Source organism: Trichoderma evansii (genome assembly GCF_050947405.1).
Source record: "Trichoderma evansii strain SZMC 28006 chromosome Unknown GGI43scaffold_21, whole genome shotgun sequence".
NCBI lineage: Eukaryota > Fungi > Ascomycota > Sordariomycetes > Hypocreales > Hypocreaceae > Trichoderma > Trichoderma evansii.
Genome location: NW_028145185.1, coordinates 86,610 through 111,669, shown reverse-complemented (window position 1 = coordinate 111,669; position 25,060 = coordinate 86,610). Strand labels below are relative to the sequence as shown.

Genomic DNA, 25,060 nt, shown 5'->3' with positions numbered 1-25,060 from the left:
CCCTCCAACGCGTCGGTCGCGACGACGGCGCATTCAGAATCCTGGTCGTTAATGCTAAGCTTTGTCTTTGCTTTGCTTTGCGCTGCCACTCGATATTCGGGGATAATTTGTCGCCCCTCTTGTGTTACAACCAGAGTATTGACGGCACCGCGCTTTGTAAAACTAGTCAATCCAACATATTGCTGTTTCTTTTGCTTTTTTCTTCTTTTGGATAGTAAGATCTATCTGCCTTTATGGCCACCTCCGACGATGTTCCAGATTCTACCGACTGGCTCTCAACACCACTTTCTGGCTTCGCAGCTGTTGAAGCCGCTTTGCGATGCCAAGTGTGCAAAGATTTCTACAAGACACCGATGATCACCTCATGTTCGCATACGTTCTGTTCGATCTGTATTCGAAGAGCATTGTCCAACGATGGCAAATGTCCCATGTGTCGGTCGACGGAGCAAGAGTTGAAACTTCGAAGTAACTGGTCCGTGGAGGAAACAGTAGAAGCATTTACCAAAGCACGGGCAACTGCGCTGAATCTTGCGCGCAATCAGAGACCGAGAAGCCAATCACCGAAAAGGAAAGCCTCTGCGGATGCGCATGCGTCTCACGAACCAAAGCGACTGCGCACATCAGCTAGATTAAGTAAAAATCGAGGAGAGCAGGCAGTAGCAACGACTCCGACCATGACGGCTGAAGAACAAACTGTTCCCGATTCGAATAACGAGGACGAGGACGAGGACGAGGAATATGTGCCTGATACTCGTGAGTGCACAGACATGTCTTCAATTTCTAACTTGACGGCTAACAATGTATTTTCGCAGCGAATGGTCTTGTGCCCTGTCCCATGTGTAACAGAAAGATGAAGGAATGGCAGGTGTTTGGACATTTGGAATCTTGTCCAGGCCCTTCGGCAGCGGCGAATAACCCAAGCAATACTGCTGTTTCTGAAAACACGGCCTCTTTTGGGCAATCTCAGCGAAAACAGCAAAAGACACTCGAGCGACTCCCTCCCCTCAACTATTCCATGTTAAAAGAGCAGGTACTGCGGAAAAAGATGCAAGAATTAGGGCTCAACAACCAAGGGCCTCGTATTCTCTTGGAAAAGCGCCATAAAGAGTGGTTAACGCTATGGAATGCGAATTGCGATGCGGCGACTCCGAAGAAGCGCTCAGAGCTCCTCCACGACATGGATGTCTGGGAACGCACCCAAGGCGGTCGAGCACCAACCACTGGCCGCGTGATACAGACTGCAGCAGCGATCAAGGACAAAGATTTCGATGGTGCTGCATGGGCAACCAAACACGACTCTTCATTCAGAGACCTTATCGCGAGCGCTCGTAGGAATCAAAAGGAGGCAAAAAAGAAATTAGAGGAGGCAAACGAATCAACCAGCGATCAGCTGCAGAGCTCAAGCCAGCCTCCAGACTTAATGGTTATTTCATCGTCCCAACTTCCAGCCTCAAGTAATCCAGCAAACCAAGGAAATAGAGAAGAGTCAGGAAACACACCAGACCTACAGTCGCTGCCCCCTGACGTTGCTGAACCAATGGCTTGGGAGGCTGCACAACCGCCAATAGACCAAACACCAACAACCGAGGTGTCAGAAATAAGTAATATAGCGGAAAGCAGATAAATATTAGCGTGTGCATATTCTGATAACAAAATAATGATACCCATCTGATTCGAGCGCAGTCGATCGGGGATAATGAATATAATGAAGAAATCATAGCGCCTCACAAACACTCCTGGTGAAAAATTGCTTCTATTGAGACTATAAAGACCCTTTGATCATGCTGGTTGTCGAATAATAAAACCTATGTATCAATCACGCCCTTGCCGATACCTTGAAATCGGTATATAGCCCTGCCTTAAAAAAAAAAAAATGGCCTTGTAATTCCAGCTTATGAGTAATTTCGAAAGATGACTCTTCCTCTTTATAGCTTCCTTCTCCTCTAATTACCGAGTGACAGATTCGCAATACCCGTCGCTCTAGTTGGTGATTGAGCCCCTATTCTCTCTGCATCTTCTGCTGGTACGGATGGCAGCTCATCTAGCTCTTTCCTAGCTCTAGCAGCTTCCCTAGCCTCCTCCTTGCGGCGTTGCTTCTCTTCCTCTTCCTTCTTCTGCTCCATCTCCAAGGCTTCCAGCTCATCATCAATCTCCCCTTCATCTACAACCATGCCAGTAGGCTCAGACAAGATGGCAGTTAATTCATCTGTGGCGCTCATTTGCTCTCTAAGGAGATCCACTGTACTCTCAACCCTTTCGGAGCTGCCAATCTGGGCATTAAGGTTCTTCAGCGCGCTAGCTGATGATTCCATAACCTTGACCAACTGCACTTGGTCGGAAGCCTGCTGTAGCCTCGAAGCCACCTCTTCAAGCTGGTTGAGAGTGGCATATCGTGTTGATAAGGAAGATTCGGCTCGTTTCTTCGATTTGAGCGCTGCTAAAGCTTTTACGCGATTCTTGCGTAGAACTGCATCCCTTGCCTCTTGATCCAGTTCGTCTATCCGCTTGTTAAGTAGACCGGTTTGATGTTCCAGGCTATCCATCAGCTCTTTTATACCTGCGATGGACGCATCTTCCTCAGTAATTCCTCGTTCTTCGCCAACTCCCCGGATGCGGACTGTATCGCCGTTGTATTCGATCATATCCTTATCTCGAGAGAGGAATTTCAACAACACATCGAAATCTGTCGCGGACAGTCGCTGATCTTTAGCCAGCACTGATTCGAACAATATCTGAAACTGAGCTCGGGTAAAGACTCTGTCATATCGTGACGTTCTTTCGGCGATCTTCTCCCCCAGCTCCCGGCTGGTTGCTTCTACATTCTTCATGACAACGTAATTGCCCTTGGGTATCTTATCTTCGCCTCGAGTCGGGTCGATAACTCCTATCTGCCGCAGGGCCCATCCCATTACATTCCATGGTACCTGTGACCATCCCTGCTGATGTTGATATATATTCTGGGTTGACTGCAGGAAAGTCTGCAGAGGAATCAGATCCCTTTGTGCCAACGCTTCGTTTATGACAGTGCCGAGCGCCAATGGCTGGCCGAACTGCTTACTACTTAGCGACCGTCGTAGTGATTCGTCGATGTCGAAAACGAGGGCGCTGGACGTGGAGCCCTGGCGAGATAATAGCCCTTCAGAGGCTAGTCTCGCGAGAGCAAGTAGCCAGGCTGAGATGTTCGCGTGGTAGCCATCTGGATTTAGAGTCTTTTGTGAGCGAAAGTCGGAATACAGCGCAGGGAGTCGAGTTCTACCACAGTTAGTACCAATCCTACGTGATCATCTGAAGAGGAATGGATGATGGAAGCAGATTGAGCATCACTTACTTGCGGAAGCTGGGATCGTGCTCGACAAGGTAATCAGCTAGCTCGCCCATTTTGATGTCACAAAACAACCACAACAACTATTTCGATTCCTCGCGCTGCAAACAGATGCGCCTATAATGTCGCTTCCCAGATACTTCTCATGAGCATTGATGAAGGAATTGCATGTGTACTGTCTCGCGACTAATACAACTGCCGGTGTGATGACAGGCAAACGTTCTTAGCGGGAGCTATGCCGCTAAGGCGCTTTAGCTTTACTGCCCGATTCTTTGGCGCATGTGATATCACTCTTATCAGCCACCTGTGTCACTTTGTTGATCCAGCTACATTTACGAGGGAGCCAAAGCAATTGCATGCGCATATATGGTCTATCTAAAAGAAAAAAGGGCCTGCCTTTCATTCATCTACACTCGGAACTGATAGATACAATATCGTTCAAGCCAAGGCTTATTATTAATAACGGCCCATTAACACCACAACACTCGGACGAAAAGTAGACAAAGAGGAAAAGCCTCCCCATAATTCATATGTTTGAACGGTTCATCTTTCATCAGCGCTTGTAACCATTGATCCATTTATCCTCCTCGTAACTAACCCAATTCCATTATCCTATTCAAAGCCTTCTTTGTCTATATCTTCATTGGTATCTTTGCTCATTTCCTCATTGTGCAGGGGTGCCGTTTCCAACGCTCCGCCGCGGGCTAGATTGCTTGCTCTCCTTGAGCGCATATCGGTCAACGCCTCGCTCTCTTCGTCTATGCCGTCGTCAATCGCATCCTCTGGTATGCCCCGATCATGCCCAGCCGGAAACTCCAGTTTCTCTGTTAGCTCACGCTGCAGCGAGTCCATGGTTTCTCGAGCGCTTGCAAAGCGTGATATGGCTTGGCCGTGAGGGAGCGTTTCGTACATTCTCTTGGATTCATTCAGGCATCGTTGAGCCGGAATATACTTGGATTGTTGGGCCCAGGCTCTAGCAGCAAAGACGCTCCAGGCTGCTGACTTTCTCCGTCGACTGCCCCAGCTCCAACTGCCAACACCAGGCTTGGAGGCATAGCATATTGCCAACCGCTCTTTGACCAGGGCATCTCCGATCCTACCCAGGATCTTTGATTCGAGTAAACGAGTACACCATCGTGCGGCATCATCGATACTGGAGCCTCCTCTCAGTCGCAGGAGCTCTTGGGCCAAAATTAAAGTCCGTGTGGCGCCATATGGAGAGCTGCACCGTGTATTATACGAATAGAATGCCGACTCTAGCATTTGATCCACAGTCTCCGCGCGGCTCTTAGATGTTAATTGCTGTGGCATGAGGAGCAGGCTAAGAGCAGCCATTTCATTAGTTGCGGCGTGATATTTCCAAGCTTTTGACTCGCTAAAATCGGATCGTAGTAGGTCATAGGTTGAATGAGCCAGCTTCCAATCGCGTAACATAAAAGCAAAATCAGCCAGCTTTCGCATGATGGCTTCAGATGTATCGGCACGATAGAAGCCTGAGGGATCATAGCCGTCCTTGCTGGTATTGATGTTGTTGCTGCTGGATGAGGACCGCGAACTGCTGCCGAACCCCGTCCATCTTTTTGATAAGCTCATAAATCTTCCGGTAATTCCCCTACGCCTAGAGGCAACTTGGTCGTTCCAGATCGTGGCATGGCGTTCCATGGTGGGAATAATCGACTGCAGCAACATTTCGCGCACAAACGTGCGGATGGCAGTAGCATCTGATTCAAAAATGTACCGTGATGGATCCTCAAAATCCTCATCGTTCTCGCTTCGCCGGATTTCTGCCAACTCTTCAGGTGCAGACATCCAATCGCTTCGGGGGAGGGGGATGCTATCATCGTCGGTTTCCACACTCTGGCTACATCGTAGCCTCAACAGGTGACAATGAAGTCCAAGGTGTCGCTTCATTTGATCAAATAAGCCCATAGATCTCGTAATGTCATCATTCTCCTCATCGTGAACCAATACGTAGTATCTTAGGTAATCCCCATCTACCCACGAGGGCAATTTCTTCTCGCCTTGGCTGGTTTCAGAGTACAGTCTCCGTAACTCTTCTATAGGGGCAGGATTGCGAGAGCTGATAGCTATGATGCAAGCTACGGGATGAGCAAACGTTTCGTGCGCCGAGATGGGCAATCCTGATAAAAGTCGTCGTAAATACAAAGCATAGTATGGTGAAGCAGCCTCAGAATCCGAGCCATATCTCATCATGATACTCTGGTGCGGCATTCCAAGAAAAGATTCCTCTGCATAAGAGAGATGTCGCTCAACAACGTTTTCGATATCGTTTATGACTGATCTATTACTGGCACTTCTTTCCTGCGCTCCATTTGGATTTCGCGGCGGCGGAGCTTGCTGAGAACCGGATGATAGCGCATCTGGACGCTCTATGTTTTCGCCAAACCGTGTGAACCGTATAGAAAAGTCTTCATATATTCGTCCAACACCGTTGCTATCCCTAATATTTACCTTTCCTTGGATGTTTTCCCCAAATGGCCGCAATAACTCCCACAGTCCATTTTGGAAACCCTTCTCACGAATTAAAGCCTCTGTATCCCGCGAGGCGCAGACAGATACATGAGGCACAAATGATTTAAGGATCAGATTCAGTGGTTCGCCAGGATCATCTCCGACATTCTCTGGTAACACGCGGTTCTGGCCTATGTCGAATACAGTGCTCGACAAGACTCTGGATGGAGATCCCCGCCCCGCAGGCGACATAGACCTTGATCCTGGAGGAGACAACGTCGAGGCGTATAAAGAGGCTGCAGAGGGGTTCGATTTTCGAAAGACAAGCGATGATTCCGAAGGAGACGTTGGGAAAGGTTCAATCGTCGAGGTTGAATGCCTCATATAAGAGAATTTTGCGGCGGGGGCTGCCGCGGGCAGCGCCTGAATCGGTTCCGTAGACGATTCATCTTGAGGCCGTGGCATGAAGGCGACTTGGTGCGGTGATTCCGCGCAGACAATTCAGGCGCTTGTGGTGACTTCATGCGGAACGAGGGATCAGAGTAGAGTCGCGGGGGTCTGACGTCGTGATACGGCTCTGCATATTCCGCTTGCGAAGCGTGCTGGCGCTGGGGCGTTGCGAGATGTCACTTGCCTTGATGCCACGATCGGCTTCTCATATGATATCAAAAGCCCCGACTTCTGCTACGTACCAGCACCGCCCCATATTTCTGTACCGGGGTGTCGGCTCTCCGTTCCCCGATCAGCTTCGATATTTGCATAGCGAGAGGTACCTACATAATAGTACGACTTACTATCCAATTATAGCAGCAGCTCTATATTAACAGTCTCTCTATCATCTTGTGATTGAAAGTAGCTGAAGCTATACTTTTTTCATCGATATGCCATCAGATCTTTCCAACTACTTGGCTTCAAAATATCTAGTTGCTGATCCAAAACCAACAAAGAAGAGAAAGCGCAAGCAAGCAAATGCAGCTTCAGGCCTGCTAATAACCGATGACGACGATACAGCCTGGAAGGATGGCTCCGCACAGGACGATGCAGACGAGGACGGCCCATTGACCGTCACTGGGACGACTGCTGAGTTCAGAAAAGCGAAGAAAAGCAGTTGGAAAGCAGTAGGGAGCGGTGGAAATGCCCAAGACAAAGATGACAGTGCCGCGGCTGCGGACGCAATCATCGCGTCTGCCGCAGCAGAGAACGATGCGGCAAGAGCTGCTGACGACGAGATGCCGATTGTCGAAGACAATGAGGGCGTGACGAAAATGAGCGACGGAACACATGCCGGCTTACAGAGCGCCGCCGCGGTCTCGGCGCAATTAAGACGGCGGCAGCAAGAGGAACGAGAAGACTTCGAGCGCCACCGGAAAAACGCAAAAGAAGAGGAGACAGTTTATCGAGATGCCACCGGACGAAGAATCGATATTTCTATGAAGAGGGCAGAGGCAAGGCGCGCGGCGGCTGAGGCTGAAGAAAAGGAGAGGCTTGCCATCGAATCATTAAAGGGCGATGTTCAGCAAGAAAATGCGAGACGACGAAAGGAGGAGCTTGAAGATGCCAAACTCATGACCTTCGCCCGGAAGGCTGATGACGAAGACATGAATAGAGAGCTCAAAGAACAATCAAGATGGAATGATCCTATGACACAGTTCATGGCTGAGAAAGAAACAAGTCATGGAGGCAAGAATTCAAAGCGTCGACCAGTCTATTCAGGGACTACAGCTCCCAATCGATATGGCATCAAACCGGGATACCGATGGGATGGCGTGGACAGAGGCAATGGGCTTGAAGCAGAGCGGTTCAAGGCAGCAAATCGCCGTGAACGGAACAAGGGACTGGATTACGCTTGGCAAATGGATGAATAGTAATAATAATGATGATAGTATATTTTATATCATGAGATACCCTACGAGAACTGGGATTGAGTAGTTTGACGGCGTGATATTCGACGCGTCATCGCTATAATTCGTTTTCTTGAAAAAGACAAGTAGAAAAAGAAAAAGTTTAACCCGCCGTGAGGCTTGCGATTAACTTGCAATCAATATCTCAACAACCTAAAGATTCCAACGCAATTAGTTTCCAGCGAGGTATGTCATCTTGGATCGAGAGCAACCTCATTTCCTACGGCGCAGGCGCTTATCCGGCCCATAGTCGCACAACTGCTTAACAAGTCCGATCCATTCTTGTCTGGGCATTCGGCCCGGACCATCTCCAACGCGACCCTGGAATAGGTTGATGAGATCACCAATAGTGATTCCATCTACAGGTATCTTTTCCAAAATTTCCCACGATTCAATAAGCCCACCAGATGAGGAGGGAGAAGCACCTGGTTCGTAAGCAGTTAGTATAAACAGCGACATGGTGGCGTTCAACGGAAAGGATATAAGCTCACCAGCTTGAGCAGGATTTGGGCTGCCAGCCCTGGATGCGGAAGGCGTTCCCCTTGAGCTGCCAATGAGCTTGATCTTCTTTTTCTGCATCGCTCCATCTGACATCTCTCCCGCTGTGAATTCCCCGTCACTCCCAGAGCCCGCAGTAATCTTAGGACGGCGGACAGTGTTGGCCTGTAATCCAGGGGTGCTTGGTCGGCTATCAGTAGCAGCTCCCGAAGCCTTTTTCAGCTTTTTTCTGGTCGACTCATTGCCGCTTGACTCTGACAAAGCAGGCGAACCGGCACGTTTCAACGATTTTCCTTTCTTGCTCATCTCAGACAGCTTCTGCTTGCCTTGCGGAGTGGTGGAGCCTTTCGCACCCTGCGATTTAGACTTATCTTTGCCATCGCCTTGGCCATCTTTATTCTCTCCTTCCTTTTTCTCGTCTTCTTTCCCAGCTTCCTCTTCTTCGTCGGAGCTGTCATCGTCGCTCTGTGGGGATGGTATAAGTGATGTGTCAGTGCCAAGGGTGGTAACAGGGTGAACTTACTGAGCTGCTCCATGGATTGGAACCGGAGTTGTCGCTCTCATATATATCTTCTCGATCTCTCTTGATTAGAGCCTTCTTCGTTGTCTTGCCATACTTTTGTCTCTCCAGCTCCTCTCTTAGCTGCTCTTGCAGCTCTTTGTCGACTTCCTGTTCGTCTCCCTCACCAAACAGGTTCGCCCCCAGCTGCTCACGTCGAATTCGCTCTTTGGAGTCCTTCGTGTCCTCATCATCGGCATTTCGTTCAAAGTGTGGGGCCTCGTCATCATCCTGGAATTCGTCACCCGAGATGTCAAGCTCGTCGTGTTCCATCTTCTCTGCGCGTGAAGCAGCCTTGAATGTATCACTTTCCGTTTTAATCATTTGGCCCCGTCCGTACAACATCCGTCGTGTAGCTTCAAGATCGTTCAAGCCCGCCTTCTTCTCCTCGTCCTTCATAACCCAACGGCCAACGTCAACCTTGCGGTTCATGAAAGCTTCCGCCTGATCTATCGTGAAAGGCTGGAATGGAGGCTTGGCGTTAAACTTGTAGCTTTTTTCCAATGGAACCATGCGAAAGACTGACTTGTCAATCATGAAGGCGACGCTGGATTCAGATAGTGCAGCCACGTAGCTACCAACCCACACGTTTTTCCCATCTGCGTCTTCCAAGTGCCACGGTAGAGCCTCCTCATATCTCAAATCAGACTCTTTCTTCGCAGCTGATGTTTTTGGGGCTCGGTTAAACATGGTCTTCTCTTCCTTCTGTTTCTTTGGCCGCTTTGGAACGACCTCTTTAGCTACGGGCGCAATCTTGGCTTGATCGATAGCCCTCTGGGCCTCTCTTTCAGCCTTTATCTGTGCCATCCTTTCTGCTTCTTGCTCATCTACTGGTGGTCGTTCGGGCTCCTCCTCTTTCACAACTCTTCCGGGAGGGGGTTGGCGAGCATCACGTCGATGTAGAGTTACAGGCCTGGCAAATTCGTCCTGATCCGTCGGATCAACAGGCTTGTCGCCCAATTTGGTCTGGGAGAACTTCATGAGGTGATATCGGATTCCATTGAGCAAAGCCTTTTTAGTTGTCATGATAGGTATATCATTGAAAGGGTAAGGAGGGGGCGGCTCGCTCCATCCGCCATACTGTTTTCGCAGTTCTTCGATATTAGGCTTGGTTCCATTTGCTGTAGCCTGTGCCGAACTCGACGCTGCGTTATTTGTAGGCGGTCGATTGGGTTTGGGAGCTGGCTTGCGTGATGACGAGACAAGTGGGTTGACAGGCTTCTTCCGAAGAGGACGCAGAGGATTCGGCTTTTGCCGCGGAGGGCCATTGGGGTTTCCGGACGGTGCGCTCATTTTGATGCTGGAGTGGGCATTGACTACTGAGATTCGAATCGAGGAAAAAGGCACGAAGCCTTGTGGCACGAGCTTGTCGTGCCTCCGCTGCTAAACAAAGAGCTATGGCAAATCACGGTAGCGCACTAGATAAAGAGGTGTCGTAACAAAGAGCGCAATAGATGCTGTTCGAATAGCAGCTATTGCGTCTGGTTGCGGGGCATAGAATGCTGCTATCGAATAGGCACAGCTACGGGAGGGAAGATGTTTGATGGATGCGAAAGTGAAAGAGAGTAGCAGATCGCGAGCGGCTTGGTAGTGCTAGTAGTAGGCAGTAGCTCAGCTCTCTGTTCGGCGACCAGCCGGAGAACTGCCGTGGCATGGGCACTAACTATGACGGCTTGATGACAAAGGCAGAGCTCCACGTCATGCTAATTGTCCAGAGATTCACAGCTAGCACATGCACATCTACTTTCTGCTATTCACATATTCATGCATGTTTCAATATTGGATTGTAAAGGCCATGATGCAAGGTATTCAGTGATATTCAATCCAGTATCTACTGGGCAGTGTCATCATTGTAAATTCAAACAATAGCCAGGACAGCATTACTGCGAGGGAGGGACAGATAAGGTAGGGTACATATGTATGTATGCTAAGATAAGTCTGATAAAGTGGAGGGGTACCTATATGGACAGCTTCCATTGCATTCTTATTCTTGGCCTTGGCAAGAATAGTTGATAGCTACCTAAGATGAGCTCTATGTATTGATTTAAAACAATTGATTACTGGGTGCTATACTTTGGGGTAAAACATTGCTATTGCAATTCTCTTCAGGGCGGTCCTAGAGGGGCAACTCAAGACGCGGCTGAGGCCGATTCCAGCTGCAAGTGATCAGGAAGCCATTGCATGGTTGCTGTAGCAGGTACTGGCGAGAGCCTTAAGCACTGCTGCACCTCGGCGGGACTAAACTCAGTATAGCGATAGCTCTGCGCTACCAGCTCTTGCTTGGCTCTGCATCCTCCACTTCTCCAAAGCTTAGTACTTTCTAGTACTTCGTTGCCAGAAACAGGCTCAAGCTCGGCACTTTGCCCTTGAAAGAGAAAGCCGGTTTCTGCCTCGCTCTCTGTTTGTTTAAACAGTAAACACAACATATACCTATTTTAAGCAAATCTTATCACTATTGTTTATTTACTCTAGCCGTTCTGCGGGCGGTTGCCACGCTATATTACAGCCTACACAGCCGAACACAAGCTTCGGATTCCTCCAGAGCCTTGGACGAAGAGTACCTCTGTGTGCCTCCCCTCATTATTTATCAACCTATCTGGTTTGTTTTCTTCTTCCTCTTTACTCCTCACCTACACCTCTTACAAAAAGGCAGCTGCGCAAAAATATCGGTGATCTCGATGTGGTAGGCAGAAGAGATCGAAGCTGTAAAGCGCTGAAAGCTATAGCCTGGCTCGCATTGCCACCACAGTGATACACTGATCAAGCCAATTACTTTGGGCGGCACGTCCGAGAACAAGATGTTACCTACTCAGAAAGAGCCTCGCGGCGTCGCAGGTGATGGGTCGGCTTCGGGACTTGAAGGCCATCTCCGAAATCTGATTCTTACAAACGCCAATCCAAATCTCAGCCCGGCACCCTTTATATCTGCAGACACTCGCCCTCAAGTCGCAGCACCACACCCGTCTTCAATGCCCGGTACGCAACCAAATTCTTCAATGAATTGGAGACAGCAAAATGCCAATTCAAATTATTCAGCAAACCAGATGGCCTATGACACCACATCCCAGCAGGGGCACCCTTCCCCAAAGGCTGGCCGGAAGCGCCCAAACCAGGCTCAGCGGCGACAGATGGCATCTCAATTTACAATTGCCCCTGAGTCGCCACCACAGGTGCCTCCGTATCACCACACAGCTAGGCCCAATTCCCAATGGGCAGCTTCACAGCCTCAGGCTTGGCCAGCCCCGAGGTCCTCAGAATTTCACCGTCCGCGTAACTCATGGAACGGTCCTCCACAATCGCCTGCAAACAGATCTGCTTATCAACATTCACCGTCAGCGAGGCCGTTTAATACGGGGCCATCTCACAGTGCACACCAGAGCACAGGATCAAGCTATAATCATAGCTATCAGCGTTCTTACATTAAGCCGGAAGAAATTGCAAACCAAGCCCGTCTACTGGACGAGCTCTCCCACCAAGTCGTAGCTCATTCTGAAATCGACAGATCTGAGATAGCGGGGAAAGAAGGCTTTCGGCAGCGAATAGAACAAATTTGCCGCGAGGTCATTTGCCGGTTTGAGGAACAGCAAGATATAAGCAATCAGATCCCACCCTTTTCTGTGGAATTAAGGTGTTTCGGCAGCCTTTCTTCTGGATTTGCCACGAAAGCTTCGGATTTGGATCTTGGACTCGTATCACCTCTATCTAAGTTTCCGCCTGATGCCCCTGGGTCTCCTATACCTCGCCTAATTGAAAAGGCATTCTTAGAAGCTGGCCTCGGCGCGAGGCTTCTGAGCCGTACCAGAGTTCCAATTATCAAACTTTGCGAGCTTCCCCCCGAGAATCTCCTCAAAGGCCTCTTAGAAGAGCGAGAGAAGTGGGAACATGGTGTTGACAACGATATACAGCCCGGAGCCGCCGAAGCTGAGCATGATAATGACGGCTCTAATCATGATGGCGATGATGATGCTCATGCACAAAGCGGAGTAGCTGATGCTGGATCAGATTCACTAGGCGAATTTGAGATTATCTGTAAAGATTCTGGCGAGACGCGGCGTTTCCAACTCCAACAAGGATCAAAACACTCTCTTGATTCCTACTATGGTCTAGCCAAGCGTGTTTTGCGAAGAGCTGGCGGCTATGACGCTACCGCCTCAAACTGGAGAGACCTCACCGAGTCCGACTGGGACATTTTAAACAGGGTCTGCCATGCGTTTATCCAAGGCCTAGCAGATGCCTCCTTGCGAGACCGTATTGCCTCATTTCCTTCCATCTCTGCAGCGGGGATGCTCTCAGATGCAGCTTACCGCCGCTCTCTGTCAGGAATATTTATGCAAATAGAAGGAGAATATATAATACGCAGATGGGACTCATGGAGCAAGGGCCGTCTGCTAAAGCAAGTTGAAGACGATAAACTCATCGCACAGTGGGAGTCTCTGCAGTCAAGGCAGTTGTCAGATATCGAACCCGTTTCATATAATAGGGACCTTCACCTGGCTCTTGAGAAACTTAAAAAGATACCGTCTATGCAGCTGCTGTTGCTCCAGCAAGACCAACAAGAGACCCCTGCACAGTACAACATCAGAGTCACAAGTATCATAAATAACATAGGACGTTACCATGAAAGCTCTTTTGACGAAGCGCAGGAAGCTATCATTAGTCAGTACGTGGCGGGAGTGTTCCATGAAGAGATACGTATCCAATTAGCCGATTATATACAGCAATTTCCGGAGCAGAGGACCATCCAAGCAGTGGGCTGTCGCCACAAAAGCATTCATTTAGCCAATGAGCTGAAGAAGGCTATTGAAAACAATCTATACGAAGCAGCTTCGGTGCCAGATATCACGCGGTATATCGAGCTGCTGCAGCAGCCGCTACAAAAAAGAGTGATCAAGCCGGGGAAATCCTGTTATATCACGCCTGTTCCTGTTGAACTCTCGTCTACTTTTGCCAAGGTCAAGACTCTAACTGATCCTCATAAAATGGCGCCAAATCAACCTCGTGACAGATATCGAGATCCGCTTGAATTCCCTAAATCAGATGCAGGGGTACAGTGCGATATCAATTTTTCTGCTCACTTGGCTCTTCAAAACACACTTTTGCTGCGGTGCTATTCGCACACGGACCCAAGAGTCCGGCCCATGGTCTTATTCATCAAACACTGGGCTAAAGTGCGAGGCATCAACTCTGGATACCGCGGTACTCTAAGCAGTTACGGCTATGTTTTGATGGCTCTGCATTATCTTGTCAACGTTGTACAGCCTTTTGTTTGTCCAAATCTCCAACAACTTGCACCAGCACCCCCCAATAACTTGTCACCAGCCGAAATAGAATCTACTATAACTTGTCGGGGCTACGACGTTCAATTCTGGAGAAATGAAGAAGAAATCGTAAGACTGGCATCTCATAACCAGTTGAACCGAAATACCGAAAGCATTGGGCACCTACTGAGGGGGTTCTTCGAGTATTATGCTCAAAATGGTTATATGAGCAACGGTTTTGGTAAAGGATTTGATTGGGGCCGAAATGTCATCAGCCTCCGAACATATGGAGGTATCCTAACAAAACAAGAAAAGGGATGGACGGGCGCAAAGACTGTTTATGAAGTTCAAAAGGCAGCTGGCGACACAGCCACTCCAGCAAGTCCTTTACAGCCAAATGTTCAACCTCAGGTAGCTCCACAGGCCGCCAAGGACGGAGAGGTCAAGGAGATTCGGCTTCGATATCTCTTCGCTATCGAAGATCCATTCGAAGTCGATCACAATGTGGCACGAACTGTGACTCATAATGGCATTGTATCGATCCGTAACGAGTTCCGTCGAGCTTGGAGAATCCTTCGCGCTGCCGGCAACGGAGACACTCAGGAGAATTTGATCCAGGATATTGAAAGCCATGAGGAGCTTTCTGCCACATTTTTGCAACTACTTCAAGACATACACGGACCTACTCTGGCTTGAGTGAATTGGTATTGTGAAAGAGTTCCAAGAGGCAGAGAGAGATCAGGTAACTAAGCTAGATCTCCCTATTTCTCTCCTCCTTTTTATTTTATTTTTGGATATCTTAGTCTTGTTGTCACTCTCATTGGAATTTCCTGGAGGAGCATCCCTGTCTAAATGCCTAAACGTCTGTGGAGAGAACATTAAACATGTTTCCTCTATATGCATCGTTTTTCTTTTTACTTTGCTTCTTGTTAACACCATTTGGGTTTCCTCCGCGCTTGTTTTGTTTCTTCTCCTGTGTTTGGCGGCGAGCATCCGCAGGGTCTTGAGAAGACTCCTGCTCAAAAACTATAAAATTTGATAAAATATGCAATATCTGAAGCTCTTTTGATGCTTTTAGAAAATCGGACAGCGCGCCAACATCTGGAAATTTGGAGAGAGGGGGTAGTTCTGATAAAAGGTTGCGGAGCTGGATGAGGCTGAGAGTCAGATTGTCTGTGCTGTTGTTTTCGAGAATAACGGAAGTGAGCACTTGGCTCAAAATGCGAAGAGAGTAGTATCCAGCTTGTATATGCGCAGAGAAATGAATCATGCCCCATGAGATTTTGTCTCCTGAAGTAGCCAAATTGCTATTGTCCCGCTGAAGCGTGATCAGAATATGTGAATTTTTACCCTGTTGGTTGCACTCTATGATATCTGATACCATGGATAAGAAAGTCCAGTAATACTGTGGAGCTATTTGCGTTTCTTTGACTCGTCTCATAAGCACCACGAGCTCATTGACCGCACTATTCGCTTCATCATTTGTTAATAACAGAATTTCTCGTCCTTTTTGATCGGTGTTCTGTACCCGTCTATATTCTTCGACTGAAATGGAGCAACGACATTGGGTATAGTGGCATGCTGCTGTATATGCCAACTGCCTGATAGGCGCACTTGCATCCCAAGAAGTTCCCCTGTTAGGGTTCTCAATTAGAGAAGGAAGGAATATTTTGACCTTTTCCTGGGCACCTTTGGTTTTGGGTGCTTGGCCAATCTGTAGAAGTATTTCGGAGATTCTAGGGTCAAGGGCCTTTAGTGACAGCAAATTACCTCCGATCAGCTGTGGTAGCTGAGCACTTTCGTGATGGAGATATTGTTGTCGGAAATGGTCATAGTCCATAGCATCTACTATCGGACTCGAACAGGCCTTTAATAACAAAGGAAGCGTGGCATTAGGGGAACGCATACGTTCATACCCCAGCCGACAAGGGTCAGTGGACTTTGCTAAGCCGAGCTTTGTATAGATTTCGCGAGGAGCGTATTCCGTGCAGGCCAGCTTCGAGTTCGCATTCTCGTAAATATCTCGGAAGAAGACAACTTTGCCGTTGCCGATATTGTGGGCAAGGAGGTCAGAATCAGATGTAAGTATTGTACCGCCATGCTTTGCTGTGTCCGCAGCGCAGTAAGCATCGGCCTCACCTGGAACGATGGATAGTTTATCTCGGTAGCTATCATTGCTCCGGATGGCATCAATGACTGCAGGTACTAGAAATGCCGGGTCCAGGGAAGTCTTTTCTGTGAATCTTGCTGGGCGGTTTGTATCCAGATGTAGGTCATTTGATGGAACTACATGCTTACGAGGGCAAGCTGTAGGGTTGGCAGAGTAGAATATATTAAGCCGGGAAGTTACTTTCATCACCCTCTCCATGCGAACGAGCCGTTTAGACTCTGGCAGGTAGCCATCGAAATATATGGCTCGACTGTTTGAATATTAGCCAAGATCGTCATGTTGTTTGCCTTTCTTCATGTAGTAACAAGCTTACATGACTACTTGCTGATCCTTTAGCCGATCCAACCAGTCTATGACGACCCGGCTAAGTAGGCCATATGATGGCTGGCTAGCGCCTTGAACTCTGCAAGTATGGAGGACATGATATGCTAGAGCTGGGCCATCAATGACCACTGTTTGACTCTGCAGAGTCTTGTCTGAAGCATAGCGCTCCAAGGTTGTGATTAAGTGCGGAATCCCCATATCGGCTGAACCATAAACTTATAAAATGAGGCAAATTGAAATAGTGGCTGAATGCAAAAGATAGGCCATCAGCCCAGACAGTGCTTAGATGCCTTCATAAGAGCATTTGATAATTTTGTGGAACTGTTGGCTGGCCTAGACACGACAATCAGCAAGCCATGCATGTATTCATGGCAATAGTATTCCAATGAGAGTGCCCCGCCATTCGGCTTGATACGATGCCCTGTGCACGCAATTCGCACTGTATTTTATGTGGGCTGATGCAAAGGCCTAGGTGGCTTGTAGCCAATCAAATTGTCTATCGATACCGACTACGGCATTGATTGCTACCGTAGACGCCTTCGTAATCCACACAGTATGACTCGCCAAAGCCCCACGTCTAGAGGACGGGAAAAAAAATCTAAGCTGCTCATCTCGCTCAGCATCTTCTACCAAAATTTTTTCTTCCTTTTTTTTCTCCCCAAGGGTCGGCCACAATGCGCAACACGCTCATTTTCGCTGGCAATTCGTGCCCAGCTCTCACCGGCCAAATATGTGAGAACCTGGGCATGACTCCTGCTAAGGCGGAGCTGACCCAATTCTCCAATGTGAGCTTCCTGTAGCTCTGCGTCGCTGCTTTGGTTTTCCTTGATTGCCGACCTCGGACAGATACTAACTCACTCCTTCAAAGGGCGAGACGAGTGTCAGGATTCTGACAAGCGTCCGAGAGAAAGATGTCTTCGTCGTTCAGTCTGGAAGTCCCAGAATCAACGACTCCATCATGGAGCTGCTCATCATGATATCCGCTTGCAAGGGCGGCTCCGCCAACAAAGTCACAGGTTCGATGATGGAGCACGGATTCTGCTGTGGAACATTGCTGACGTGGCTTGGCAGCTGTGCTTCCCTACTTCCCATACAGCCGGCAGTCGAAGAAGAAGTCTCCTAGAGGCGCTATCACCGCAAGGATGCTGGCTAACCTGCTCGGCGTTGCTGGCGTTAAGCACGTCGTTACGGTTGACCTGCATGCCTCTCAGATGCAAGGCTTCTTCAGATGCCCTGTTGACAATCTTCACGCTGAGCCTATAATCGCTAAGTGGATCAAGCGAAACGTGCCAAACTGGCGAGAGGCCGTAGTGGTTTCCAAAAACCCAGGTGGCACAAAGCGAGTGACGTCGCTCGCCGATGCCCTCAAGCTAAACTTTGGGCTGGTTACCACTGATAGGAGACGTGGAACGAACATGACCGGCAGCATGATTATGAATCATCTCGATGGTCTCGAGCGACGCCCTATCTCTGAGAGTTTGGCGCAAAACGATAGCCAACAGGCCGCTTCCGATAAGCCTGCGCCGTCACGCGCCGGAGCGAGGACCCCTGTGAGGAATGCTAGAATTGTTACCGACTCTCAAGGTTCGCCTATTCGGAAGAGCGATTTGTCGTCAAGTGCGACGAATCTTGCTGATCCTAGTACAGAAGACCAGAGTACAGCGCGGCGGAAAAGCTCTGCGCAGCTTGACTCTGACTACGATGATCGTCGCGCCCAAGAAGTCATTCATGGCCGACTGATTCAAGGGCACATTGTTGAAGATGACTTCCCATCTCCAGCAAGGTCAACCGCAGCAAACAGCGTCCATGAGGATGACCCCATGACCATGTCTCATGCCTCATCCTTCTTTGCACCCGACCGCCAATCACTGGCTGGTGGTGCCAACAACAACGAGAGCAGCTCTGATGAGGAGGACAATGCTTTCGAAGACCCCAAGGCGGAGCACATGATCACGCTGGTGGGCGACGTGAAAAATCGTACAGTCTTCATTGTCGACGACATGATTGACAAGCCAGGATCTTGGATCGCTGCAGCCGAAACCGTGGTGAAGAGGGGCATGGCCAAAAAGGTGTACTGCATTGCTACCCACGGCGTCTTTGGTGGGGACTGTCTGGAGCAACTACAAGCATGCGAGTGCATCGATACTATTGTTGTTACTAACAGCTTTCCCATCAATGAGGAGCGAGTGAAGAACTCGAGCAAGCTGGTCATACTAGACCTCTCTTTCCTCCTAGCCGAAGCAATTCGCCGAAACCACTATGGCGAGTCGATTTCTCCTCTGTTCCAGCACATTGGAGATTGAAGCGCGGAAGGCTGATGATTTCAATGAGCAATATGATATCGCATGCTACCGTCTCTCTTTCAAGACTGTTAATAGTCTGGCCGGGTGGATCATTTTGATTGTTTCATTCTAGCGTGGCGTCTTCGGATTTGAGGAAAGCAAAAGAAACAAGAAATATTTGACGATTTATATGAACAAGGTCGGTTAAGATTTATGAATGATAAGTCTCGTAGATGATGCTCCCTTCAGCCGCGTGAGTGTCTTGCCATACTATGTGAATTTGTGAAAACACCCCCAGCGGTGCTGTCCTTGTGGCAGCAAGGATCCGATTCATCTCAGAATGGATTCTTAACGGAACGTTGGTAGATTGAATTATTCGATCCTAGAAGGCCCCTGATTCTGTCGGCTTCGGCTGGCTAAATGGATTAGGGGCAAGAGAACCTTTCGAACATGCAAAGAAAAGTTTGAGATATGGCTTTCTTTTGCATAAAAGCTATGTTTCCAAACTCCCTTTGCTCTAGAACATAGAATCACTGTGGCACGCACAGTGTATAAAATACAAGATTTTTTTCCAATTTTAATTCTCTATTTTTATTTATCGCGTTTTTTAATATGTTACATGTCTATATGATTCTCGTTTATATCTAAACTGGCCTGCGGTGCATGATGAGAGCAGAAGCCTATAATCTTGTCAGTAATCGAGGCATAAATGATGACAATAATACGAATATAGCACTTACTTGGTGGTTGGGGTAAACCAGAGACTCGGCAAGAACGACATTCTCTCGTCTGGTGGCAGAAAAGACAACAATCTCGGCAATGTCGTCAGGTGTAAGAGGATCGCAGCCGCTGATGAAGATGTTAGGATCCATATAACCAAGTAGTGACACAAGTCTATAGAAGGGAGAAGACTTACGCATAAATGGCATCGGCCTTGGCCTTGTCGCCGTAGAAGCGAACAACAGAGAACTCCTAGTGATATAGATGAGTATAAAGCCGGTGTAGAGCAGCAGAAAGACTGCAAAGGTAAATTTCATACCGTTTCAACCTGACCAGGATCAACCTCAATGACCCTGATGCGAGTAGCAATGAGCTCCTTTCGCAAGCTCTCAGTGAAGCTTCGGACAGCGGCCTTGGTGGCGCAGTAGATTGAGCCACCAGGATAAGGCTCTCGGCCTATAAGCACAAGGGTTTAGCATCAATATACCTTGATGAGACATAGAGCATCAATAACAGAAGAAATGGGCAATGGCATACCAGCAATGGATCCAATGTTGATAATGTCTCCCTGGCCACCGTTTGGTCGCTTCTGGAAGATGGGCAGGATGGCCTGCGTCAGGTTGATGAGACCGGTGACGTTGGTAGCGAACATGATGTTCAGGTCCTCCTCGGCGATTGCAGGGGCCTTGGCGACACCCTTGACAAGGCCACTGGACGGAAGAATTAGTATAAGCTGGAATCTTCACTCATTTTTACTCAAAGAGCAGTGAATTGCTCTCGGATACAGCACATATGAAGAGAGAGATGAGAACTTACGCATTGTTCACCAGGACGTGGATATCTCTCCACTCCTCGGGCAAGCTGCCCACAAAGCCTCGAATCTCATCAGCCTTGCTCACATCGAGCTTCACAGGCAGCACCTTGACACCATCGTTGGTCTCCTTGCGGATCTGAGCTGCCAGCTCCTCCAATGAGTCAACTCGACGAGCAGTGACAATGAGCCGAAGGTTGCCGTTGGGGTTTGTGCGAGCAAACTCCAGGGCTGTGGACTTTCCAATTCCGGAAGAGGCTCCAGTGATGAGGATGGTCTTGCCCTCAAGGCGCTTAGCTGCTGCGGAAGACATGTTGCGAGCAAAGATGCTGTGCTTGTTTAGAAACGTAGCTGGTCTGAAAGCTGAGCTAGGACGAGTGAATGAGAGAAATCGTCTCTGGCTATGTGTGGAGAAGCTATGGCAGCTAGACCGAGACAGAGGGGTTACAGCACGACGGAAAAGATTGGTGGCAGTTCTGGCGTGTACGGACGGCATCAATTCCGCATGCAAAACCAATTTCTCAAAAAAAGGGTATTATTAAGAGGAAGAGAGAGGAAAAGAAAGGATGGAATGCAGCAGAAGGAAAAGTGGACTAGGTGTGTGAATGGCGCCCTTGAAGATGGCTAGCCAGCTAGTAGCACTATTATCCTGCGCAGATATGCCGTGTTTGGCAGTATTAAGCGTATGTACACTACAGGCTAGTCTGGCTTTTCCAGTGGACGCACCCACTACTTATCATTCATCATGCTATACGGAAATGACGACAGGCACAGCGTAGTGCGGCGAATGCCTCGCGCTCGACTCTCAAATTTTGCCAATCCCCCACCTTGATACTGCAATTAATTACATGGCGATGGCTGATGACCCCGCGCTGGTTAACGTGGGGCACAGCGCATGGGGCGTCGGCTTAAAGAGCGAGCGATGGAGGGGGAAATAGGCATAATGAAGAACCCGCAGACAATTGCCGCCACTTATTAAGGCGAATACTATACGCAAATGAGCACTGATACTAGTCATTGGGCACCCTGCGGATTATAATCCGTAATAATCACTTGTACTAATCCGCAGCGAGGTGATATATCAGCCAGTTTTTGCAGAGAAGAGTGAGCCTGCAAAATAACTATTGCTAATTAAAAGAGACGAGAGTGCCCAATACAAGAGCGGAGGAGACAAATTGAAAGAAACGAGGAACACTGAAAGGAGAGAATAGTCTGACAAAATTTGGGGGCTGTCATCACTTCATCAGCGAAAAGGCCATTGTAGTATCAAGGGGAAATAAATTTGTATAAAGTAGTAATCGCCCAGACGATCCACCCACTGTTTCCATGACACTCTGATACCATATGAATAGAATATTGTGTATTGGGGTCGCAAGACTGACCTGGCAGACCAGCAGCTGCTCGACCTCCTCAATGCTCCAATAACACTAATAGAAGAATTCAGGCCAAAACCATCATACTCAAGCTCTCTGGCATCATGGACAAGAAATCTCTCTATAATCCCCATCTTTACGGCCAAAACAAAAGGTAAACTCAACTCAACGGTATCCATACCAATCTGTGTCGATCAATCCCTCGACTGGGTAGCATTTCGCAAATCGTCCATGGTATTCCGCAAATCATTCATTGCATTTCGCACACCGTCCCTTGCATTTCGCAAATCATTCACTGCATTTTGCACACTAGCCCTTGTATTTCGCAATTTATCCACGTTATTCCGCAGTCTTGTGACTCTCTGTTCCAGTTCTAAGAGATAATCTTTTCGACAATCCACACCTCTCCAGGTGATTCGATAGCCATAGAAGGTCGAGAAAAAGGCTATCCAGCATCCTGCTGTAGCTAATTCAACACTCCGGTTAAAAGCCGCGATAAATGCCGACTGGATTGCTTCTAAGCTATCCCCTTTAAAATGTGTCATGTCTCCATCAAAGGAAGCAAGCTCATCGGCGGGCAGGATATCTACAAGTCGATTAATGACAAAGTGATGAAGACACGCTGTCGAAACTGCTATGCCGAAGCTTCCTCCCAGTATTCTTGCTTGAGCAAGAACGCCATGAGCAGATGCTGACAAGCCAATTATTAGTCAAATATCTCAATGGAACAACAGAAATGAAAGGTCATACCCCGCTGCTGTATAGGCACTTCGAAACTAATCATGTTGGTCGCCGCTGATGTACAGAGCCCGAATCCAAACCCAACCATTGCAAGAAGCCCAAGTACTATTGCATCGTGCTTAGACCCTTGTGTTACTCCAAGGAATCCACATCCGCTAGCCATTAACGATGTCCCAGTACGCATAGTTAAAGTGAGAAGGAGACTATTTGTCGACGCATTCATTTTCCCACTGATAATGCTTCCCAGGGCAACTGTGCCCAACATAGGAAGTAACGACAGCCCAGCGATGAGCGGACTTTTACCACTGACGATTTGCATCCTGATGGGAATCGAGTAGATCAAAAGTAGATATGGACAGCCTGCAAAGAACGTTGTTAAGATGGTCCTTGTGTAGTGTCGATTTCTGAATAATGTTATGGGAAAGATGGAAACGATATTTTGAGAAAGGCGTTTATCAACGAAGTTTGACCACAAGAATAGCGCTATCCAGGAAAACAGGCCAAGTATGAGGGGTGCAATAAATTTTATAGACCCCCAGGCCTCAGACTCGCCAGCATTTTCGAGTGCGAATACAATGAGGACCGAAGCTGCGATACCCAGTATAGCACCAATAATATCAAATTGCTTCCACGACCGAAGCTGAGTATATTCTGTCTGAATTTTTAGCGGCCAGCTGAAATAGAAAGTGGCCATGCCAATAGAGCAAATCGGCATACTATTTTCTAAGTTAGCTGGTTTCCATTGTATATAGTCTTCACCGCGGTGGTTACAGACTTAATAAAAAAGATCCACCGCCAGTCCAAGTACTGGGTGAGTAGTCCGCCAACAACAGGCCCAAGAACGCCCGCAGTTGCAATAGTTACCCCAACAATGCTGCCTATATACTGACGCATCTGAGGCGGGCTATATTGAGTCAGTATCAGAATGGGCAAAGCGTAGAGGCCTGAAAGACATCATCAGCGTGATGCTTTTCTTTCCCAGAAGAAAACGTTCATGTGCACAAACCTGAACCGCCGATGCCTTGAAACGTCCGGAATAATGTCAGTTGATTCACATCTTTAGCAAATCCACACGCAGCAGAGAATGCCAAGAACATAGAATAGAAGAGCAGGAGAGCATAGCGCAGTCCAATGACATCTGAGAGGACGGTGGATGTGACGATAAAGCCATTATAACCCAAAGTATATGCCAGCACTACCCAGTTGATCAAACTGTGCTCTAGGAAGTCGACTCCTATGCGGTACAAACTCGCCGCAAGTACAGATGAGTCCATAATGGACAGCAGCAAGCCTGGGCAAACTCTAGAGTGGCAAGTCAGTTTATTTACTTCATTATGGGTTTTCTTCGTGAATAGGTGTTGATATTTACCCAAAGCATACGAGCCAGAATCGTTTTATCGACATGCATGTCTCCGGAGTTTGGCTGTGATTATCCATTCCTAGCGATGTCATTTCCAGCTCTTGATTATACAGAGCCTGCTCTAGACTACACAAGGCCCACTCTTGAATACACAGAGCCTCCTCTATAATAGATATTCTTGAAGCCTCTGGTGATTCATCTTCGGCCTGGGTGTTTATTGTTGCACAAGATGTCGACATCGTGGAGAATAGAAGAAAGCTAAAGCCCGTAGAAAAGAAGAAGAAGCTTCTATGGCGAACGGTTCAGATTCTAATGTTTTGGCGAGGTCCTATTAAACAATTTTTGAGAATGTCGCGAGGCTGCAGCTTGGCTTTGAAGGGAACTGTTAACTCTGGTACTATTAGATTTAGGTTGGACATGTTTATGGAGCTCGGTTGTTTATGCGTGTTGTTGTCCCCATAGAGGAGTAAGCCACGACCAAGAGTGAATCTCTTCAAGATGTTGCCCAGCACCAAGGAATAAAAAGCAAGAGCATTTAAGCCAACGGAAATTAGCTTGATCAAGTAACACTTGAGGCGCGAAAACCAGAAAGCTGGTCATCCTCTCTGAGTTAAATCGACAGGCACACATGCAAATCTGAGACTTATAATCACACCAAGTCAACATGTAGAAGAGTCTTCTCCAGTTGCAAATAGGTCAAAGATTAGTTGTTAATAGCATTCGGGTGTTGAGTAATTTACAGCCACCCATCGCCGCTGGGAGGATGCAGGAAGAAGACATATGTACGCCATGGGCGTGATCGTAGCCGAAGCTTGGTGTGTGATAAAATGAAGGTATAATACATATTGGCATGAGCCGGGATGATGCCTATAGAACCCATTTTGACGTAGATGTTGCGCAACACAATGCTGGTAACGAAGTTGTGGTCAACATCGAGTGTTTCTAGTGTATCAAATCGAGTTTTGCTGCCCTATTATAAACAGGATCCTGTCTAATGAGAAACGTAGAGAAGATTATTTAATTTTTCCACGCAGAAATAAGAATAAGTGAATGTGCGTGAGTGTCTGTGCATGGGGTCACGAGTGATTGTAGAAGCAGCAGAATAAGAGGCCTAGCTTCATGCCTGGTTGAACAAGCATTGTGCGTCCCTTCAAAGGCGATATCCTATTTATAGAGAAAATTGATAATTTTGACAAAAAAATACATTATGTTGTGTTGATCGCAACGTCCCCGAAAAGAGAGCAATGCTAATTGATTGAAAGGTTGAAT

At 48.0% G+C, this 25,060-nt stretch overlaps 10 protein-coding genes across 10 annotated transcripts; 4 read left to right on the top strand and 6 right to left on the bottom strand.

Moving 5' to 3' along the window:
• The first annotated feature begins 47 nt into the window (after positions 1-47).
• Positions 48-1,717, top strand: GGI43DRAFT_187560 (uncharacterized protein). The gene is made up of 2 exons (XM_083199906.1): positions 48-753; positions 813-1,717. Exons 1-2 carry the CDS (start codon positions 234-236, stop codon positions 1,622-1,624), a joined length of 1,332 nt encoding a protein of 443 aa, XP_083057384.1. The 5' UTR covers positions 48-233; the 3' UTR covers positions 1,625-1,717.
• A 15-nt stretch (positions 1,718-1,732) lies between these two features.
• Positions 1,733-3,659, bottom strand: GGI43DRAFT_413455 (Snf7-domain-containing protein). Its single transcript, XM_083206907.1, has 2 exons — positions 3,329-3,659; positions 1,733-3,252 (listed from the first exon to the last, which is right to left on the bottom strand). Exons 1-2 carry the CDS (start codon positions 3,376-3,378, stop codon positions 1,944-1,946), a joined length of 1,359 nt encoding a protein of 452 aa, XP_083057383.1. The 5' UTR covers positions 3,379-3,659; the 3' UTR covers positions 1,733-1,943.
• On the bottom strand, positions 3,654-6,489 carry GGI43DRAFT_413454 (ER-golgi trafficking TRAPP I complex 85 kDa subunit-domain-containing protein). Its single transcript, XM_083206906.1, has one exon. It carries the CDS (start codon positions 6,257-6,259, stop codon positions 3,935-3,937), a length of 2,325 nt encoding a protein of 774 aa, XP_083057382.1. The 5' UTR covers positions 6,260-6,489; the 3' UTR covers positions 3,654-3,934.
• A 67-nt stretch (positions 6,490-6,556) lies between these two features.
• GGI43DRAFT_187524 (Pre-mRNA-splicing factor of RES complex-domain-containing protein) lies at positions 6,557-7,857 on the top strand. Its single transcript, XM_083199905.1, has one exon. It carries the CDS (start codon positions 6,676-6,678, stop codon positions 7,657-7,659), a length of 984 nt encoding a protein of 327 aa, XP_083057381.1. The 5' UTR covers positions 6,557-6,675; the 3' UTR covers positions 7,660-7,857.
• On the bottom strand, positions 7,784-10,303 carry GGI43DRAFT_187512 (transcription factor IIF subunit TFG1). The gene is made up of 3 exons (XM_083199904.1): positions 8,717-10,303; positions 8,187-8,658; positions 7,784-8,120 (listed from the first exon to the last, which is right to left on the bottom strand). The coding sequence occupies exons 1-3, from the start codon at positions 10,043-10,045 to the stop codon at positions 7,909-7,911; spliced, it is 2,013 nt and encodes a 670-aa protein (XP_083057380.1). The 5' UTR covers positions 10,046-10,303; the 3' UTR covers positions 7,784-7,908.
• A 1,061-nt stretch (positions 10,304-11,364) lies between these two features.
• On the top strand, positions 11,365-14,867 carry GGI43DRAFT_187478 (uncharacterized protein). Its single transcript, XM_083199902.1, has one exon. It carries the CDS (start codon positions 11,551-11,553, stop codon positions 14,704-14,706), a length of 3,156 nt encoding a protein of 1,051 aa, XP_083057379.1. The 5' UTR covers positions 11,365-11,550; the 3' UTR covers positions 14,707-14,867.
• On the bottom strand, positions 14,787-16,871 carry GGI43DRAFT_187481 (XPG domain containing-domain-containing protein). Its single transcript, XM_083199903.1, has 2 exons — positions 16,494-16,871; positions 14,787-16,430 (listed from the first exon to the last, which is right to left on the bottom strand). The coding sequence occupies exons 1-2, from the start codon at positions 16,700-16,702 to the stop codon at positions 14,867-14,869; spliced, it is 1,773 nt and encodes a 590-aa protein (XP_083057378.1). The 5' UTR covers positions 16,703-16,871; the 3' UTR covers positions 14,787-14,866.
• A 307-nt stretch (positions 16,872-17,178) lies between these two features.
• Positions 17,179-18,807, top strand: GGI43DRAFT_386708 (ribose phosphate diphosphokinase subunit PRS1; the record flags this gene model as incomplete). The annotated part of the gene is made up of 3 exons (XM_083203830.1): positions 17,179-17,289; positions 17,373-17,520; positions 17,576-18,807. The coding sequence occupies 3 exons, from the start codon at positions 17,179-17,181 to the stop codon at positions 18,805-18,807; spliced, it is 1,491 nt and encodes a 496-aa protein (XP_083057377.1).
• Positions 18,808-19,430: 623 nt separating this feature from the next.
• On the bottom strand, positions 19,431-20,630 carry GGI43DRAFT_386707 (NAD(P)-binding protein; the record flags this gene model as incomplete). Its single annotated transcript, XM_083203829.1, has 6 exons — positions 19,431-19,466; positions 19,527-19,635; positions 19,703-19,758; positions 19,826-19,962; positions 20,044-20,216; positions 20,323-20,630. 6 exons carry the CDS (start codon positions 20,628-20,630, stop codon positions 19,431-19,433), a joined length of 819 nt encoding a protein of 272 aa, XP_083057376.1.
• Positions 20,631-21,609: 979 nt separating this feature from the next.
• GGI43DRAFT_187423 (major facilitator superfamily domain-containing protein) lies at positions 21,610-24,129 on the bottom strand. The gene is made up of 5 exons (XM_083199901.1): positions 23,801-24,129; positions 23,438-23,733; positions 23,207-23,375; positions 22,441-23,147; positions 21,610-22,381 (listed from the first exon to the last, which is right to left on the bottom strand). The coding sequence occupies exons 1-5, from the start codon at positions 24,028-24,030 to the stop codon at positions 21,885-21,887; spliced, it is 1,899 nt and encodes a 632-aa protein (XP_083057375.1). The 5' UTR covers positions 24,031-24,129; the 3' UTR covers positions 21,610-21,884.
• Positions 24,130-25,060: the final 931 nt, after the last annotated feature.